Source organism: Eucyclogobius newberryi, unplaced genomic scaffold (assembly GCF_026437365.1).
Source record: "Eucyclogobius newberryi isolate DKJ021-1_F unplaced genomic scaffold, fEucNew1.0.hap1 SCAF_21, whole genome shotgun sequence".
NCBI classification, from domain to species: Eukaryota; Metazoa; Chordata; class Actinopteri; order Gobiiformes; family Gobiidae; genus Eucyclogobius; species Eucyclogobius newberryi.
Genome location: NW_027315846.1, coordinates 3,521,090 through 3,538,507, shown reverse-complemented (window position 1 = coordinate 3,538,507; position 17,418 = coordinate 3,521,090). Strand labels below are relative to the sequence as shown.

At 45.4% G+C, this 17,418-nt stretch overlaps 1 protein-coding gene across 1 annotated transcript; it reads right to left on the bottom strand.

The window, feature by feature from the left end:
• Positions 1-427: 427 nt before the first annotated feature.
• Positions 428-15,798, bottom strand: pax9 (paired box 9). The gene is made up of 4 exons (XM_072458128.1): positions 15,653-15,798; positions 13,790-14,398; positions 7,729-7,868; positions 428-715 (listed from the first exon to the last, which is right to left on the bottom strand). The coding sequence occupies exons 1-4, from the start codon at positions 15,654-15,656 to the stop codon at positions 443-445; spliced, it is 1,026 nt and encodes a 341-aa protein (XP_072314229.1). The 5' UTR covers positions 15,657-15,798; the 3' UTR covers positions 428-442.
• Positions 15,799-17,418: the final 1,620 nt, after the last annotated feature.

Sequence of the window (17,418 nt, the reverse complement as noted above, 5' to 3'; positions counted from 1 at the left end):
CTTACATTTCAATTACAATTTATACAACGTTTTGACGCTGGAAAGTAACAATGTTCAATGGTAAAAGTACTGTATTTACGACTTTACTTGCATCACTTTTTACCGTGGATACTTTTTTACTTTTACTTCACTACAACTGAGAGCAGGTAAATGTACTTTGAACCTCTCTATGTTTTTGAACTGGACTAAATAATATATCTACAAAGTACTTTTCATTAGCTTAAACCAAAATATACAAATACATTTGACGCTTTAGTAGTTCTGAAAAGCTGTTCCGTGACATACTTGTACTTTTACTTCCTCCGCTCACAGCATTTGTTCTTCACCATGTACTTTCACGCGAGTATTTTAGCTCCACCCTGTACTTTTACTTGAGTACTTCTCAAGCTAGCGCCACGCCCCGCCATCCACGCTCCCGCTCCCGCCCGTACGCCCTCGTCCCTCACAGCGCCGACGCCGTGGCCTGGTAGACGTCCCGGGCGGCGGCCACGCTCCTGAAGGCCGTGGGGGCGGCGGCCGTGGGGGCGGCGGCCATGTCACAGCTGTGGGGAGAGCGCACACTGCCATTGGGCGCCTGCCATGTGCGTGCGCTCGCATAGGCCGAGCTGGTGCCGCTGTACCCCGTGTAAGGAGACACTGGGGTGGGACGGGGGTAGGGAGGGATGCTGCCCGCCGTGACATAGCTGCTCACTGTGCTGGGCAAACCACTCTGCGTCTGAAAGAGGGGACAGAGAGAGGCGTGGTTAGAGGCGTGGTTAGAGGCGTGGTTAGAGGCGTGGTCAGTGAGTACTTTAAACTAGACGTACTGCGCTTTTTTCGGTGTGTTAAATACTGAGCTACGACATAAATGGATCATTGTTTTACATTTTGTTCATAGTAAACGGCGATATTTGATCCTAAACGGCTCAGGAATAGAACCGTGTCCATCGACTTCCTGTTCAAACCCGCAGAACTGATAAGCCCCGCCCCTTCGCAGTGACGTTTCGCCGTAACAAACGGTTGTGATGGTCTTTTAATGTTTTTCACTGTTGAAACGTTGTTGCGTGACGTTTTAGAATGTACATACGCGTCACTCGGAGTCTGTTTCGGAGATGTGGGCGGGGATAGGGGGTAGGTGAGTACTGGATTGTTTTACCTCAGGTGCAGGACAAAACACGGTTTCTCAAACATGCATCAAAATACGACTGAGTAAAGTATGGATGAAGTCGATTTTGGACATGTCTGCATAGTAAACTCTCTGAATGTCTCCCCTCATCTCCACCCACAGATCTGGACTTTTAGAATTACTCCAAAGAATTCAAACTCCGGGTCAAATAAGTGTTTAAAAATATCCTATTAACATTTTTATCCATAAAATAAAACAAAAACATGAAAAAGGACAATGTGAAATGTGATTAGGAGGAGGCGGGGCTTATCAGGAAGTCAATGGACGTTTCTATCACTGAACGGTTTTAAGTCAATGTTTACCATGAACATTTTTTAATATATATATATAAACTACAAATATATAATAATATATATTTGTAGTTTCATACACAATATAATATCTTTAACATTTAATCCATTCAGCAAATATTAATATTGCAATTCACATGTCTAAATAAGTACTTATATTGTAGTTTGTAATTTGCTAAATAATATACAAATTTCAATGCAACAAAACTACTACTACTACTACTACTACTACTACTAGCTACTGCTACTGCTACTGCTACTACTACTACTACTACTGAAGAAACTACTAATACTACTGAAGATACTACTACTACTACTGAAGATACTACGACTAAAGAAACAACTACTACTATTAAAGAAACTTTTGCAGAAGAAACTATTAATACTATTGGAACTACTGCTATTGCTGCTGAAACTATTACAACAGCTCGTACTACTACCCACAATACTAAAACTACTGCTACTATGCTACTGCTACTACATCTACTGAAACCACTACTGTTGCTGTTACTGTTACTGCTACTGCTGCTACTACAACTACTACTACTACTACTACTACTACTATAGCTACTACAACTACTACTACTACTACTATAGCTACTACAACTACTACTACTATAGCTACTACAACGACTACTACTACTACAGCTACTACAACTGCTACTACTACTGAAAGTACAACTACTACAACATTTACATACTACAACAACTATTACTACTACTACTATACTACAACTACTGCTCCTTGTACAGCTAATGCTACGACTGCCACAGCGACTGAGACAAACACCGCTAACGCAAACACAATGAGCCGACTTAAAGGGACGGAGGCCTTAAAGGGACGGAGGCCTAAAAGGGACGGAGGCCTAAAAGGGACGGAGGCCTTAAAGGGACGGAGGCCTTAAAGGGACGGAGGCCTTAAAGGGACAGAGGCCTTAAATGGACGGAGGCGTTAAAGGGACGGAGGCCTTAAAGGGACAGAGGCCTTAAAGGGACGGAGGCGTTAAAGGGACGGAGGCCTAAAAGGGACGGAGGCCTTAAAGGGACAGAGGCCTTAAAGGGACCGAGGCCTTAAAGGGACGGCCTTAAAGGGACGGAGGCCTTAAAGGGACGGCCTTAAAGGGACGGAGGCCTTAAAGGGACGGAGGCGTTAAAGGGACGGAGGCCTAAAAGGGACGGAGGCCTTAAAGGGACAGAGGCCTTAAAGGGACCGAGGCCTTAAAGGGACGGCCTTAAAGGGACGGCCTTAAAGGGACGGCCTTAAAGGGACAGAGGCCTTAAAGGGACAGAGGCCTTAAAGGGACGGAGGCCTTAAAGGGACGGCCTTAAAGGGACGGCCTTAAAGGGACGGAGGCCTTAAAGGGACGGAGGCCTTAAAGGGACGGAGGCCTAAAAGGGACGGAGGCCTTAAAGGGACAGAGGCCTTAAAGGGACAGAGGCCTTAAAGGGACAGAGGCCTTAAAGGGGCCTTAAAGGGACGGCCTTAAAGGGACAGAGGCCTTAAAGGGACAGAGGCCTTAAAGGGACGGAGGCCTTAAAGGGACGGAGGCCTTAAAGGGACGGCCTTAAAGGGACGGAGGCCTTAAAGGGACGGAGGCCTTAAAGGGACAGAGGCCTTAAAGGGACAGAGGCCTTAAAGGGACAGAGGCCTTAAAGGGACGGAGGCCTTAAAGGGACGGAGGCCTTAAAGGGACGGCCTTAAAGGGACGGCCTTAAAGGGACAGAGGCCTTAAAGGGACAGAGGCCTTAAAGGGACGGAGGCCTTAAAGGGACGGAGGCCTTAAAGGGACTGTGGGAGGCTGCATATTAGTCGGCGTATAAAAAGCATATTCCCAGTGGCGATCACGTCTGCCCGCTCACGGCCCTCGCTCTAAATCACGGGATGACACCGCAGATGTTTTCGGGGGCGGGGCATTTCGCGCGGCGGTTTTTGAGGAGGTCTGAAAACAGATGTCAGCGGGAGTTTGAAGAGAGAAAATGAAGGAAAGAAAGAAGGGAGGGAGAGAAAAAAGGGATGATGGAGGAGCCCGAGCGCACGGCTGGAACCGGGGACGCGGCTAAACGGGAGGAATTTGGCTTTCGGACAGAGAGGGCCCCCGCGCTCAGGGAGGGCCCCCCCCCGCTCAGTCAGGCTCCTGGGTGGTCCGCCGTGCGACTACCGCTGCCGCCGCTCCTGACGAAACATTATGACTGTGCAAATACCGCCCGTCTTTTCCACGTCGCCCGAGTGAAAAATGAAGGCGAAAACGCGGCTCTGGACCCGTCCGGACGTGTGGCGCTTTTCCACCGCCGCGTTTGACTGAGCGGGAAGCGGTTTGTGCGCGATAAAGGCGGTTTGTGTGCGATAAAGGCGGTTTGTGCGCGATAAAGGCGGTTTGTGCGCGATAAAGGCGGTTTGTGCGCGATAAAGGCGGTTTGTGTGCGATAAAGGCGGTTTGTGCGCGATAAAGGCGGTTTGTGCGCGATAAAGGCGGTTTGTGTGCGATAAAGGCGGTTTGTGTGCGATAAAGGCGGTTTGTGCGCGATAAAGGCGGTTTGTGCGCGATAAAGGCGGTTTGTGTGCGATAAAGGCGGTTTGTGTGCGATAAAGGCGGTTTGTGCGCGATAAAGGCGGTTTGTGCGCGATAAAGGCGGTTTGTGTGCGATAAAGGCGGTTTGTGCGCGATAAAGGCGGTTTGTGCGCGATAAAGGCGGTTTGTGCGCGATAAAGGCGGTTTGTGTGCGATAAAGGCGGTTTGTGTGCGATAAAGGCGGTTTGTGTGCGATAAAGGCGGTTTGTGCGCGATAAAGGCGGTTTGTGCGCGATAAAGGCGGTTTGTGCGCGATAAAGGCGGTTTGTGTGCGATAAAGGCGGTTTGTGTGCGATAAAGGCGGTTTGTGTGCGATAAAGGCGGTTTGTGTGCGATAAAGGCGGTTTGTGCGCGATAAAGGCGGTTTGTGCGCGATAAAGGCGGTTTGTGTGCGATAAAGGCGGTTTGTGTGCGATAAAGGCGGTTTGTGTGCGATAAAGGCGGTTTGTGTGCGATAAAGGCGGTTTGTGCGCGATAAAGGCGGTTTGTCAGACGCGGAAAGTGCACGAGACCTTTAGAATTATATATGTCATAAATAAAAGGTTTACTGAAGCACAAACGCATGCCACTTCTGCAATAAATATACCTCAGAATGTATTTAAAAGTACAATCTGTGTTTGGTGTCATGATTATTTTCTAATTCCTGGAACAATATTTTTTGGGTTAAATATTTATATTCTGTAAATTTTCTTTACGTCATTTTTTTGTACAATGATCAAATTTGAGTCGCGGAGAGTTAAATACGTAACTTTTAAGCCTGAATATAGATATTAAGTAAGTATTTCTGCCATTTATGTATTTACAAATCATGTTTTTAAATAATATTGTACAGTTAGAAAAGTGTTTACTGGAATTAACCTGATTTTAATTCCATTATAAAAAAAAAATCTATGGTTGTTGTATTAGCGGACTACCACAATTTCAATATTATCGTTTAAAGGGACATTTTAGCAGTATAATTTGTTCTTTTATTCATTATTTACGATTGACCAAGACATCCCAGTGTCATTTTAAACATGGGGATTAACTAGTGCATGAAATAACTACAAAAACACTCAAACAAATCATTTATAACTACATTATTTGATCAGATCTGCTGTGGATTTTCCTGTAACAGCCTCAATAAAGGAAAATAACATGTCAGTACAGTAGAGAGTATGAGTATTTGGACCTCCCGCGCATGAAAAGGACAGACAACCAACAGATCCACCGCCTCATATTGCAGCATATTCATAATTAACTTTACACAATAGACATTTTCAGCCCTCAAAGCTTCAAAAAGCTCAGATTGATCCACGTTTGGCTCCGTTCGAGGGCCAAATTATTCGATTTTCCCATGCTTATCCGTTAACAATGCCCTTACCGCCACAGCATTTACAGTATGTCCCTTTTATTCGCAAATTAGAACCACCTTTTCTATTAAAAAAAATAATAACGGTCCACAACAAGCCGCTAACAAGAGTGGAGCAGAAAACCCGAGCTGGCACCTGCCTCGCTCACTGTCAACAACTTTATACTTCATATTTACAACGCCCCGATTGCCCTGTTATTTACCCTCGCATGCTAATTCTGCCACTTTTGTGTTCGCCAACGTGGTTTGAAAGGACTGCGACGCGGCCTCGGGGTGGAAAGAGCTTCTGCGTGAATATTCCACCGAAAATGTCATGCTGTAATGTGTTTTAATGTCTTTTTTTGTCTTTTTTGGTGCACAATATCGTGTTGGAACGCCACGGCAAATAAACGCACATAAACTTTAATTTGATTATGAATAGAATGGAAAGGTGCAGTGGAGTAATTCTGGATAAATGGGCCAAATCCGTCACGCTTGCATTTCTCACGCATCGTCGGTACAAAGAAAGTGAAAAAGTAACTGCAGTAATGATTAAAGCGAGAAACTGCGACTGTTATTTGTGTTTTTTCAGGTCCCTCCACAAAAGCGCCACCTTAAGATGCCTCATTTGGATCAACTTTTACACATTTATTCATATTTTTAAGACACATAGATCAGCCCAGTGGCACCGACACACACCAAACTTTACAACCTACTTAGGATTTTGATGGATTGCACAGAAGGGTTTGTTGATGTCTAATTTTAAGCCTGATTTGTTCAGCTTTGAATTAGGCAAATCAGGCAAATCATCGTTTTTGCCTAATTTTTTCATCAAATTTACATAAACACTAAATAAGATCCAATTGACTTTAACTAATAGATGTCAGCAACATCAAACCAGAAATTAAACCTTTTTCTGTATTATTTTTTATATTTTAATGTCCATAAACGTGCAATTTTAGAAAGAAAACATGACATGAAATCATTTTTTTGCTTCCATTTTTGTTAGTAACGCACAATAATCACAGCTATAATGTAAATGTTCCTGTGTTTTGCTCCTCGTGCAGTGTCTGGCCTTAAACACATCTGCAAACTGCACTGATTGAGTTGAACACGTCTTTTGAAATGGAGACAGACACTGAGGAGCCCCCCGGCGTCACGCGCCAGGCCCCCTGAATGAAAGCTCCCGCGCGTGGGACCCTTTGGACGCGCCGCGGTTATGGTCCCACCTGAGCAGGGCCCCCGCGCGGGAATACAAAAAAAAAACTGCTTTTACTTCCGTGCCAAACGTAAACAAACGCAGTGGAAAGTTTTCTCAGCTTCCAAGAAATAATTAGACACAAAGAAAAACTGCTCCAACTCGACTCGAAACGCGGTGTGTTTTGACATTCGCGGGCCCATTATTCCCGTTCTGAGCTTCTGTTTAACGGGATAATTGCGTGACATCTTCCCCACTTCTTCTTTTTTTAACTGTGGCTGTGTATAATTGTGAATAAAGACAAGACAAAGTCGCTGCAGAGTTTTTTGGACAACGTGAAACTCTTGGGTTTGTTTTATAGCGCGCGCTTTAATCCTATTTTTGTTTGTTTGGGTTGATTTTGTTTTTTTTTCACAGTGAATGTAATTTATGGGGCAGTTATTCCTTGTATTATATGGTTCCTGTGGTGGAATAAAAATGACTCGAGCCTGTTTTAGAAGCGGCTCAGGAGCAGAGAGAGAGGCGCAAACGTGAATCTGACAGTGTAGGCCATTGTGCAGAACCGAAATAGATTTAAAAATGGATAAAAAAAACACAATATTCCAGGCTGATACTTAAAACATTAATAGTGACAGGACAGCTTTGTTGCTCAAACTATGTTCTCGTTTTGAATGAAAGCATGAAGTGGGTTTGAAAGGATCACACACTTGGCCCTCGATGCTGCTTTATATGTTTTGGAATGTGTTGGATTCTTCTTGGCTAAAGCTTGACAAAGTAATGCAGATATAATGGAAACTTATTGAAATCTGTTCAGGCCTTGATCCTCAAATGCCTTTTCAATTCCAACAATAAAACTCTTGCGTAATTCTTTTTTTTTTTTGTTCTACTTTGGCTCGCTGCGTGGCTTTAACGTGACCTCCTCTTCCTCTTCTTCTTCTTCTTCTTACTTGAATTTCTGCACAAGCCTTCAGTGTATAATCTGCCTCAGAGCTCAAATGAAAAAAAAAAGTGTTACTAAATACAATATGTCGGCCTGGACGCGGTAAAGCGCACATCCCCGGGCCAGGACGCCTTCAAAATACATTAAAACGTGCAATAATGTGAGCCAACGAAGTCAAAAAAAAGAAATGAGCCTGAAATTGCTGTGTAAAGATCGTAAATGCTCAGTTCTTTACCTGTGCGTATTTGGGCTCTAAACGCGCTCTATCCACGCCACTGACTAGCGGCGACCCGGCGGCGGCCGCGGGGGAATAAGTCCTGCTAACCGCGCTCCAGGCTTCCAGTTTGGGGCAGGGAAAGGATGCGCTGTCGCAAACTGGGAAGGGCAGAGGACAGAGGAGGTGACAGAGGACAGAGGAGGGGACAGAGGACAGAGGAGACGTGGTCAGAACTCTGCGGCGTAAAACTTTGGGCCCCCGCGCGTCCGTCACAAAAGCCGCCTTCAGACGCGGCCGCGGCGGCGCACGGGACGTGACAGGTCATTTGTCACTTTACGCATGGGCTGCAGTCACGTGACGTCTGACGCGGGCTGTGGGGTCTGCGTGGAAACTGAGCAGGGCGCGCGCGCACTCCCCCGTTTGTGAAATATCACCCGGATCAGCGTGACAAGTGATGCATGATGGGATTAAGGCCCTGCTTTGTTTAACTTCAGGGGAAATTGGCTGCTTTTTTTTTTTTTATGTATAATAAGCTTGTTATTGTTCTGACTGTTCCTGGAGCGGCTGGATCATAATGAACTCGTATAGAATAAGTGATTGGTTGGTTAGACTGATGTAACTGAGCGTGGAAACAAAAGCCCCGCGATAAAGGCCAAGTTGGATCATTTTCTAGACTATTTAAAACAGTATATAACATTGTGTTTATTTCGTAATGACATCAAACTTCATTTTAACGTTTTATTGTTTTTTTCGTATTTTTTTTATTTATTGTATTGTCTGTATTTATTTATTTATTTCAAAATTCCTCTATTAACAAACTCGTCACTCAACAACTGGCTTTACTTTTGTGTCCTTTTGTGTCGAGTTCCAGAGTGAGTGGAGTTTAGTACAAACACTCAAGTCACGTTACTATAATTAGACTAATTAGACCTTTTGGATGATTGGACTTCTCCTGTAGATTAGTGCGTAATTGCGTAAACTCTACATTTTTTGCCATAATTGTATTTAGTTACACGCACGGTTTAAAACAACTTGATTTAGCTTCAGACAGTTTGTTTTTTTTAGGTTTTGTGGGGGAAAAAATGCTCTAAATTTACACTAAAACTGTGGTTAAAAGCAACAAACTGAGTTTTTAATTTCACTACAGGCAACAGTACTTTTTTGGGCCATGTAACTGCAGTTTTAACTCGAGTACGCACGTGCCACCAAATCTAAACCCATGACCACTTATAAAAGGACAGTTTAGTTGTGAACGTGCATGTTGTGTCATCTGCACCAGAACACTGCACCACGCGCTTCTGTCCGTGCGTGAAACCGGGCCGCGCGCGCGTCCCGCTCCACGGCGCAGTGACCGAGGCGTGTCTAATGCGCACGTGCGTCGCGTTTCCATTCCCCTGTCCCCTGTCAATCTGCATTAATCCCCACATTTATTTTCGCGGGGCCCATCATCGTCATCATCGGCCCGGGTCCAGTCTTCCCCCGCGCGCCACGGAGCAAATGAATTCTCGCGTTACTTGAGGACAAAACATCTGCTAATCATCTGGTTATGCATAAATTGTTTGGAAGCGCGGCACATTTCCATCTTTGTGTTTTTTAGGACGAGTTCGCGGCTGCGGCGGCCGTGTTGGACCCGCGCGGACCCACGAGCCGCCTCCAAATCCTCTCACAACACCAGGGCGGCCATTAACACAGATTTATACCGGCTCTGGTTACACTGTTTCCAAAACAGAGCGCGGGGCGAGCTCGCGCCTCCGCCGCGGCCTTCACCTGCCTCTGTAAACACGCGCGCGACACGCAAACTGCAGCTGCAAACACCAAACACGGCTCATGTCACCCACTCTGCACCCTGTATTCACCCACTCTGTATTCACCCACCCTGTATTCACCCACTCTGCACCCACTCTGCACCCTGTATTCACCCACTCTGTATTCACCCACTCTGTATTCACCCACTCTGTATTCACCCACTCTGTATTCACCCACCCTGTATTCACCCACCCTGTATTCACCCACTCTGCACCCACTCTGCACCCTGTATTCACCCACTCTGCACCCTGTATTCACCCACTCTGTATTCACCCACTCTGCACCCACTCTGCACCCTGTATTCACCCACTCTGTCACCCACTCTGCACCCTGTATTCACCCACTCTGTCACCCACTCTGCACCCTGTTTTCACCCACTCTGCACCCTGTTTTCACCCACTCTGTCACCCACTCTGCACCCTGTTTTCACCCACTCTGCACCCTGTTTTCACCCACTCTGCACCCTGTTTTCACCCACTCTGTCACCCACTCTGCACCCTGTTTTCACCCACTCTGCACCCTGTTTTCACCCACTCTGCACCCTGTATTCACCCACTCTGTATTCACCCACTCTGCACCCACTCTGCACCCTGTATTCACCCACTCTGTCACCCACTCTGCACCCTGTTTTCACCCACTCTGCACCCTGTTTTCACCCACTCTGTCACCCACTCTGCACCCTGTTTTCACCCACTCTGCACCCTGTTTTCACCCACTCTGCACCCTGTTTTCACCCACTCTGTCACCCACTCTGCACCCTGTATTCACCCACTCTGCACCCTGTTTTCACCCACTCTGCACCCTGTTTTCACCCACTCTGCACCCTGTTTTCACCCACTCTGCACCCTGTTTTCACCCACTCTGTCACCCACTCTGCACCCTGTATTCACCCACTCTGCACCCTGTTTTCACCCACTCTGCACCCTGTTTTCACCCACTCTGCACCCTGTTTTCACCCACTCTGCACCCTGTTTTCACCCACTCTGCACCCTGTTTTCACCCACTCTGTACCCTGTTTTCACCCACTCTGCACCCTGTTTTCACCCACTCTGTCACCCACTCTGCACCCTGTTTTCACCCACTCTGCACCCTGTTTTCACCCACTCTGCACCCTGTTTTCACCCACTCTGCACCCTGTTTTCACCCACTCTGTCACCCACTCTGCACCCTGTATTCACCCACTCTGCACCCTGTTTTCACCCACTCTGCACCCTGTTTTCACCCACGTTCATTTGGAGGCGTGTTGCTTTCAAATTGCAGCTAACACGGTGAGATAAAGTGGGACAATTGATTTCTACACTTCTGTATTTTACTGTTCTAATCATTGACGTGTGCAGAATAATAGTAATTTATTTAAATAAAACGTGGATTATTTTCTGAAATTTGGCAAATTATTTTATGAAATTTATCAGTGAAAAATTCAGCCTGAAAACAAAACTTCATATATCACCTATTATGTTACTTTTATGGTCGAAGAAAGAGTTTTAAAGCTTGGTTTTATTTTATTCCTATTTTTTTGACTATTTGGATTATTATGTTGAATCTGGTTAAAGTGAAAGTTTTAGCCTTTGTATTTTAAAATCCATATTTATATAACTTGCAATTTATCTCATATCTCTATAAGAAAGAGTTTGGGGATTATTTTCTGAAATACAGAAAAGTCACAAGTGTAAACGAGTGTCACGTGTCGCCTCAAAAATGTGCTTATTATTTATTTCCCCAAATGAAGAAAACGTATCATCAGAGGGTTGTTTTTTTAATGTATTTGATCTTACGCTTATGTTTGTTACTTTGCATTTTCAGATCAATACACTTCTATAACCTCTGCATTGACGTGTGAGTTAAAATTAAAAATGTCTATTATATTGGAAAATGTGACACATTATTATAGCTCAACAACAGCATTTTCAGATCACACACTTTTCAAACGTTACATTGAGTCAACAGCAGGATAAATAATAAACTTGTCTCTTCTACGTTTTTAGTGTTTTCACAACAAACAATGAACATATTTAGTGTCCCACTTTCCCAACAGCAGCTTCCAAACGCCTTCACAAAGAAAACAAACTTCTGTGAGTATCATTACTATTTTCTATTATGTATTTATACTTTTTTTTCTTTTTTCTGATGTAAAATAAACATCTAGAAAATAAAATAAATAGTATAGTATAATCTGAGACATTGGCCTTTCATTCAAAACTAACAAAAACAATATAAATAATAAAATAAAAAAAATAACAAAGAAGCTGAATTTTCAATAAGTGCCTTTTATATTATTTTTTTTTTTTTTTAATGTATATAAATATATTTTCTGTTGTTCCGTACATTTCGCGCATTTTCTCCCAGAGCGACACGTCACGCGGGATGGACGCGCGTGACGACCTTTGCGGGCCGCACCGCCTCAGTCAAACCTCCACTGAGCTGAGGGGTCCAGAAATAATAATTGCACTGAAAATAAATGCCTCCAAATGAGTTTGTTTTAGCTTCTCAGAGCGGGATTTCACATCCACGACGCGTCCAATACACGGTTTTACTCTTTCTACCATTCCCCACGTGTCTATTTAACTAACACACACAAAAGAAAATATATATATAACATTGCGATGGTTGTGCCAGCTGAAATATACTGTTGTCTTATTCATAGTCAAAGTATTTCCGCTTTGCGATGAGGCTCCCTTTTATAATGTAAACGCGCAGTCAAATTGGGGATTATTCCTTTGCCACTGGTCCGAGCACTGACGCACGAGCCGCCATTCCCCGCCCGCGCTCCGAACACGGCCCGGTGCGTGTCTGGGACGTCCACAGTCCGCAGCCATTTGCACTAAAACACTCGATTTGTTTTGCCGTTTGACGCACAAATGCCGCGGCTCTTATTGTGAAATGTAGCTTGTTCCTCTGGCCCGGTCCCAGCATCAGTCACTCACGAAAAGCTCTGGCAAAAGACCATCACTTAACCCTTCACAGGTCGCACAACTGCACCGTCCTCTGCTAAATACAAAGACGTGGAAAGTGTCTACAAATACTCGCGCTGGGCCGTAATTGAGGCGACTTTTAATGTGATTGACTGTGTTTTTAAACCTGTTCTTGTGCCAATAGTCACAGCTGAAGTTGCAGGAGTTGCACGGTGCAGCACGAGTCCCAGTTGTTTCTGTTCACTGCTGGATCTGCTCCTTTTTACACCGACAAACTCTTTTTAAATAACTTAAATCAGCGTTTGAATCGAGCTGTGCGCGAACATCGATGTGTCAAATGTAACTAATAAATACTATTTTTCTTGCATATGTTTTTTGTTTTTTTATGGTAGATTTAATATTTTTGACAGCAGTACTTGTAGCTTATTATATATAGATATTTTTGTATCCATAAAACATTTTTACTTGAGTACAAATGTAAATACAGAGTGTGTAAAATGTGCCATTATTATATGAATAATGCTTCTGGTTTGGTTTAGCTTTAGTTGAAATGTGTTTATGTATTTAATGTAATAATAAACGTGGCTCTTCCTCGGTTCCGTGATGCACCGCGCGTGACAAAAAGCCTCAAAATCGAATGCAAATCCCGCGTGATCAGATCCAGTTTGACGCGTTGGGAACATCCGCCGCATCTGTTTCTGTGCTAACCTCCTAACCCCTGCGCCACTATCAGCGGCGCGGGTCAAATGGCACTTAACTCTGAGCGGGCCCCTGACTTAAGCAGCTCCCAAATGGACTCTTTACTGGGGCCGTTTATATCAGCCCGGGACAGGGCTAAAGACTGTCACGTGACGTCAGATCTACTGTAAACATGGCCTCAGCTTTAGCGGGAAAACATCCAACAAGAAGCTAATTCTGCTAAATAAATCCACCACCACAACAACAACAACAACCACCACCAAAAAAAACAACTATTTAAAAAATAAAACAAATGATTAAATCATATCTGTCTGAATTATATTATAAATAATAAAACTGCTCGAAATTAAATCCATAACTTAAGTTAAAGTCTAATAAACAGAAATGACTGTAACATTGGCACAAGCAATTATGTAATTCATCTTAGTTATTTCTTAACGTTTACGTTTGTTTGAAAAATAATATTCTCTTAAATGTACAAGAATGTTTAATGCATAAAATAATGCCTAACGCACGTCATGGGTCATCAAAGCTAAATTAGAGATGTTTTTAGACCAAATCTAGAATCCTGAAGTGCCTGAGTCCACACAGGACAGGGCCCCGGGCCCCGGGCCCCGGGTGGCTCGGGGGGGGGGGACACATGGGTGCGGTGCGGTGCTTACTTTGCTGCTCGGTGATGGAGCGGATGCCCAGAATGTCAGTGACCGAGTGCGATGAAGGCCATATCCGGTGCATGGCCATGTGTCCGGGCAGCCCGGCCATGCCCGGGGGCGTGGGCACTTTGGAGCTGGGGTACGAGTACAAGTGGTTGTATTGCAGCGGCTGCGGGGGCGCGTGGGACGGCTTCCCAGACTCGTAGTGACTCTGCTGGGACAGGTTCCCGATCTTGTTGCGCAGGATGCGGCTGATGGAGCTCACGGACGGGAGGTTGAACTTGTCACAAACACCGTCCGCGAGCAGCCGGTCCCGGATCTCCCAGGCGAAAATACCGGGGTCCCGCTGCTTGTACGTCCGTATGTGTTTGACCACAGTGGGCGTGGTCACGCGGGGCTTGCTGCCCCCGATGGCCCCGGGCAGGATCGAGCCCGTCTCGTTGTACCGCGCCAGGATCTTACTGACGCAGCCGTGGGACACGCGCAGCTGGCGGCTGATGTCACACGGGCGGATCCCGAGCTGCGCCAGCTCCACGATCCGCAGCCGGATCGCGTTGGGCAGAGGCCGGCCGTTCACGAACACACCACCGAGCTGGTTCACCTCCCCGAAGGCTGGCTCTGGAGGACAAAGGGACAATGTGAAGTGTCAATATTCACACACTGTTAAAGACACGAGCTCGTGCTCCACGTGAACACACGCGCTGTTTGAGGCCTTTAATAATCCTAATTATTATTAGACACTGATAGTTATCGGCTCAAGCACACTCCAGCTCCTGTGATGACTTAGACACACGCCTGCAGTCTGAGTGGCCCTATAGTGGCCCTATAGTGGCCCTATAGTGGCCCTGTAGTGGCCACTGTATACTCTGGTCACGGAACAGCAGAGATGAAACACAACAACAGTTTGTTCTCAAAAAGAGTGGAACAATATGAGTGTCATTTGGGACTAAACTTTAATTAAAGTCTGTCATGAGGAAAACTTTCTTCCCAAACTCGTTCCAAGTTGGATTTGGATTTGGATTTTTCTCTGTCAAATTCTGGAAAACGCGACGTAAAATGGCAATGAAACACTTATTGTGGGAGTAATGTCTGTCAAACAGACACTGCACAAACTGAATTGAAGGAAAATATCTAGCAGTAAAACTGTTCTGTGGAATGAACTCTAAACTAAGTGTAATGAAATATAAATCTGCATAAATACTTTGTCCCCTGTGAGTGTTTGAGGCCTGCACTGCCCCGGACTCTGTGTGTGACGTGCAGAAAAGACTCATAAAACTCCAGTTCAGATCAATTTAGTTATTCCATCAACCAGCTAATCCACTCAGATAATCCTCTGTGATTTGCTCTATTTGTTATGTGTAAAAGGGAAGTCACGACGCCGCGGGCCATTCCATGTGTCAATTATTAGCATTCACATAATCGTTTGTCAAATCAGACCAAACTGCTGCACAACAGTCCAGGACGCGCGCGCGGCGGAGGAATCTGGACTTTTAACATTTTGGATTCGCATCAAAAGTAAAAATACAACTGTTATGTTCAGATCGCGCGGCATTAGACGTAAAATCTCGGGCACTTTGCGTCACTTTTCCTGTGTTTTTCTGAAAAGGTTCCTAAAGCGTTTGGGGTTTTTTAGATTTCCTGTTTTGCACGCGCGAGTCTAAATGACACTTTTAAAACCATTGCGTGTTTTTCTGCTCAGTCCGTGCGTCAAACGAGGCCGAAAAACATATTCAAACGTTTGTTTCACTCGCGAATTGAAACAAGCTGCCGCGTTACACCGCTCACTCCATCCCATAAAAACAAGAAGAAAGAAGAAGGGAAAAAAAGTAAAAAAGAAAAAGAAAGCCCTGCTCCAGACGCGCGCGCACTCACCCATCGTGTTAAAGCCGCAGACCAAGAGCGCGATGTCCGCTGAGTGCCGCCGCCGCGCGTCCTGCTCCGCGTCCAGCGTGTCCGAAGTCCGGGGCACCGTCCGACCGAGACTGGGAGAGCGCGCGCCGTGTGGAGGAACAAGAGGAACTAGAATGGTCGGTGTGTGTGCGCTGCCTGACGCGGCGGAGACAGACTTAACGTTTCAATCTGAGGGGAAGCGCGGGGGCGGGGCCCGGGGACGCGCCGGGGCCAATCGCGTCCGCGGTTTACGCAACGCGCCGGCGCCATTGGTGGGGAAGTTTGACGTGACACGAGAGAGCCGAGCCTCCTCTTTCTTTCACCTCCCGGTTCCATGTCGTCCCCGGTGTCTTTGGGGGAGGGGGGGGTGTTGTTTTTGTTGTTTTGCGCCGCGGCAAAGGCGAAAACGCGCATCACGACGTTTATCACGACGCAGCACACGTGACAAAACTGTCCCTCACAGTCAGTCCACACACACGGGAACCCCACCGCACCACTTCACGTGCTTCTAAGTGCTTCTTCCACCTGCAAACGGGCCGATTTTCACCTTCTGAAGTGCAGCTTTAAGAGTGGACGCGTCCGCTCCGCGCGCGCCGCCGCCGCCGCCGCGGGCCTTTTCACCCCGCGAACGGCGTCATTAGTGAAATGGGACACGAGCCACTGCTTTTGACTGATGGGACTCGCCGCGTGATATTTGTGTGGTGTCCATCAGTGTCAGCGCGACGCGGCTGAAGCGCAGCATCACGCGCGTCACTCACTCCCGCGTAATTGTGATCGAGGAGCGGTTTGGAGGCGCGCGCCAAAACGGAACCGCCGGGCCTACATTTGGATAGTGTTTTATTGTAATTATATTTTTTACATTTATTTTAAAGTCTATTATTACCCATCAACAATGACTGTCTAAACCACAATCACGTGCTTCTGTCTGAGCTTTACTCGCGCTTTGTTTTTAGCGATAAATGACGCACATTTTACCCACATTTTACGCACAGACTTTTCAAACGTGAATCGCGAGCTCACGCCAAACTTTTAAGTGAATTCGTGATTGTTTAGGTCGTGTTTGTGGGTGAGAGAGTGGACGGGAGCGTGGATCTGTCGGGAGACCGCGCGCCGCTTTGGCCCGTAACTTGTCTCTCTCGGGATGAAACATAATTAAGCTTTTTTATTTTTCTTGAGCAAAAAGAGGTTCAGTTTTCACACTAAACGCGGGATTGTGACGCGTGGCCCCGCGTTTGCCTTTTAATGTGGATAAAAAGACAATCATTTGAAGTCAGCGTGTTTGTTGTTGTTGGTTTGGTTGTGTTTGTGGATATTATATTATGATATTATCGTGATAAATTAGATGCTAAGTTTGTTATGGAGCTATAATTTTTCTTTCTTTTTCACTAAATAACTGGCTGTGAGAAGATATTTTCAAACTGTGGGTTTGATGAGTGGAGACTTTATGAATAATGCACTTTAGTGGCTCTGCAGTGATTGACATTATTATACTTTAGTTTAATGTGTGTTTGTGTATTTACTCTCGTGCTTCAGTCACGTGATCAGTGCTTTGTCCTTTTACTGTTTACTTCCATAATTATATATCTCTGCTTTACTTTTAGAGATAATTTAATCAAACATGAAATCACATCGTGTTATTTACCGGTGATAAAAATAAACTAATCCCTGGTGAAAGTGTCTTTTGTGGCAGAAATATGACATTTCTCTATAATTCTATGTCACGCTCTAATAACATTTCATGCTTTAAT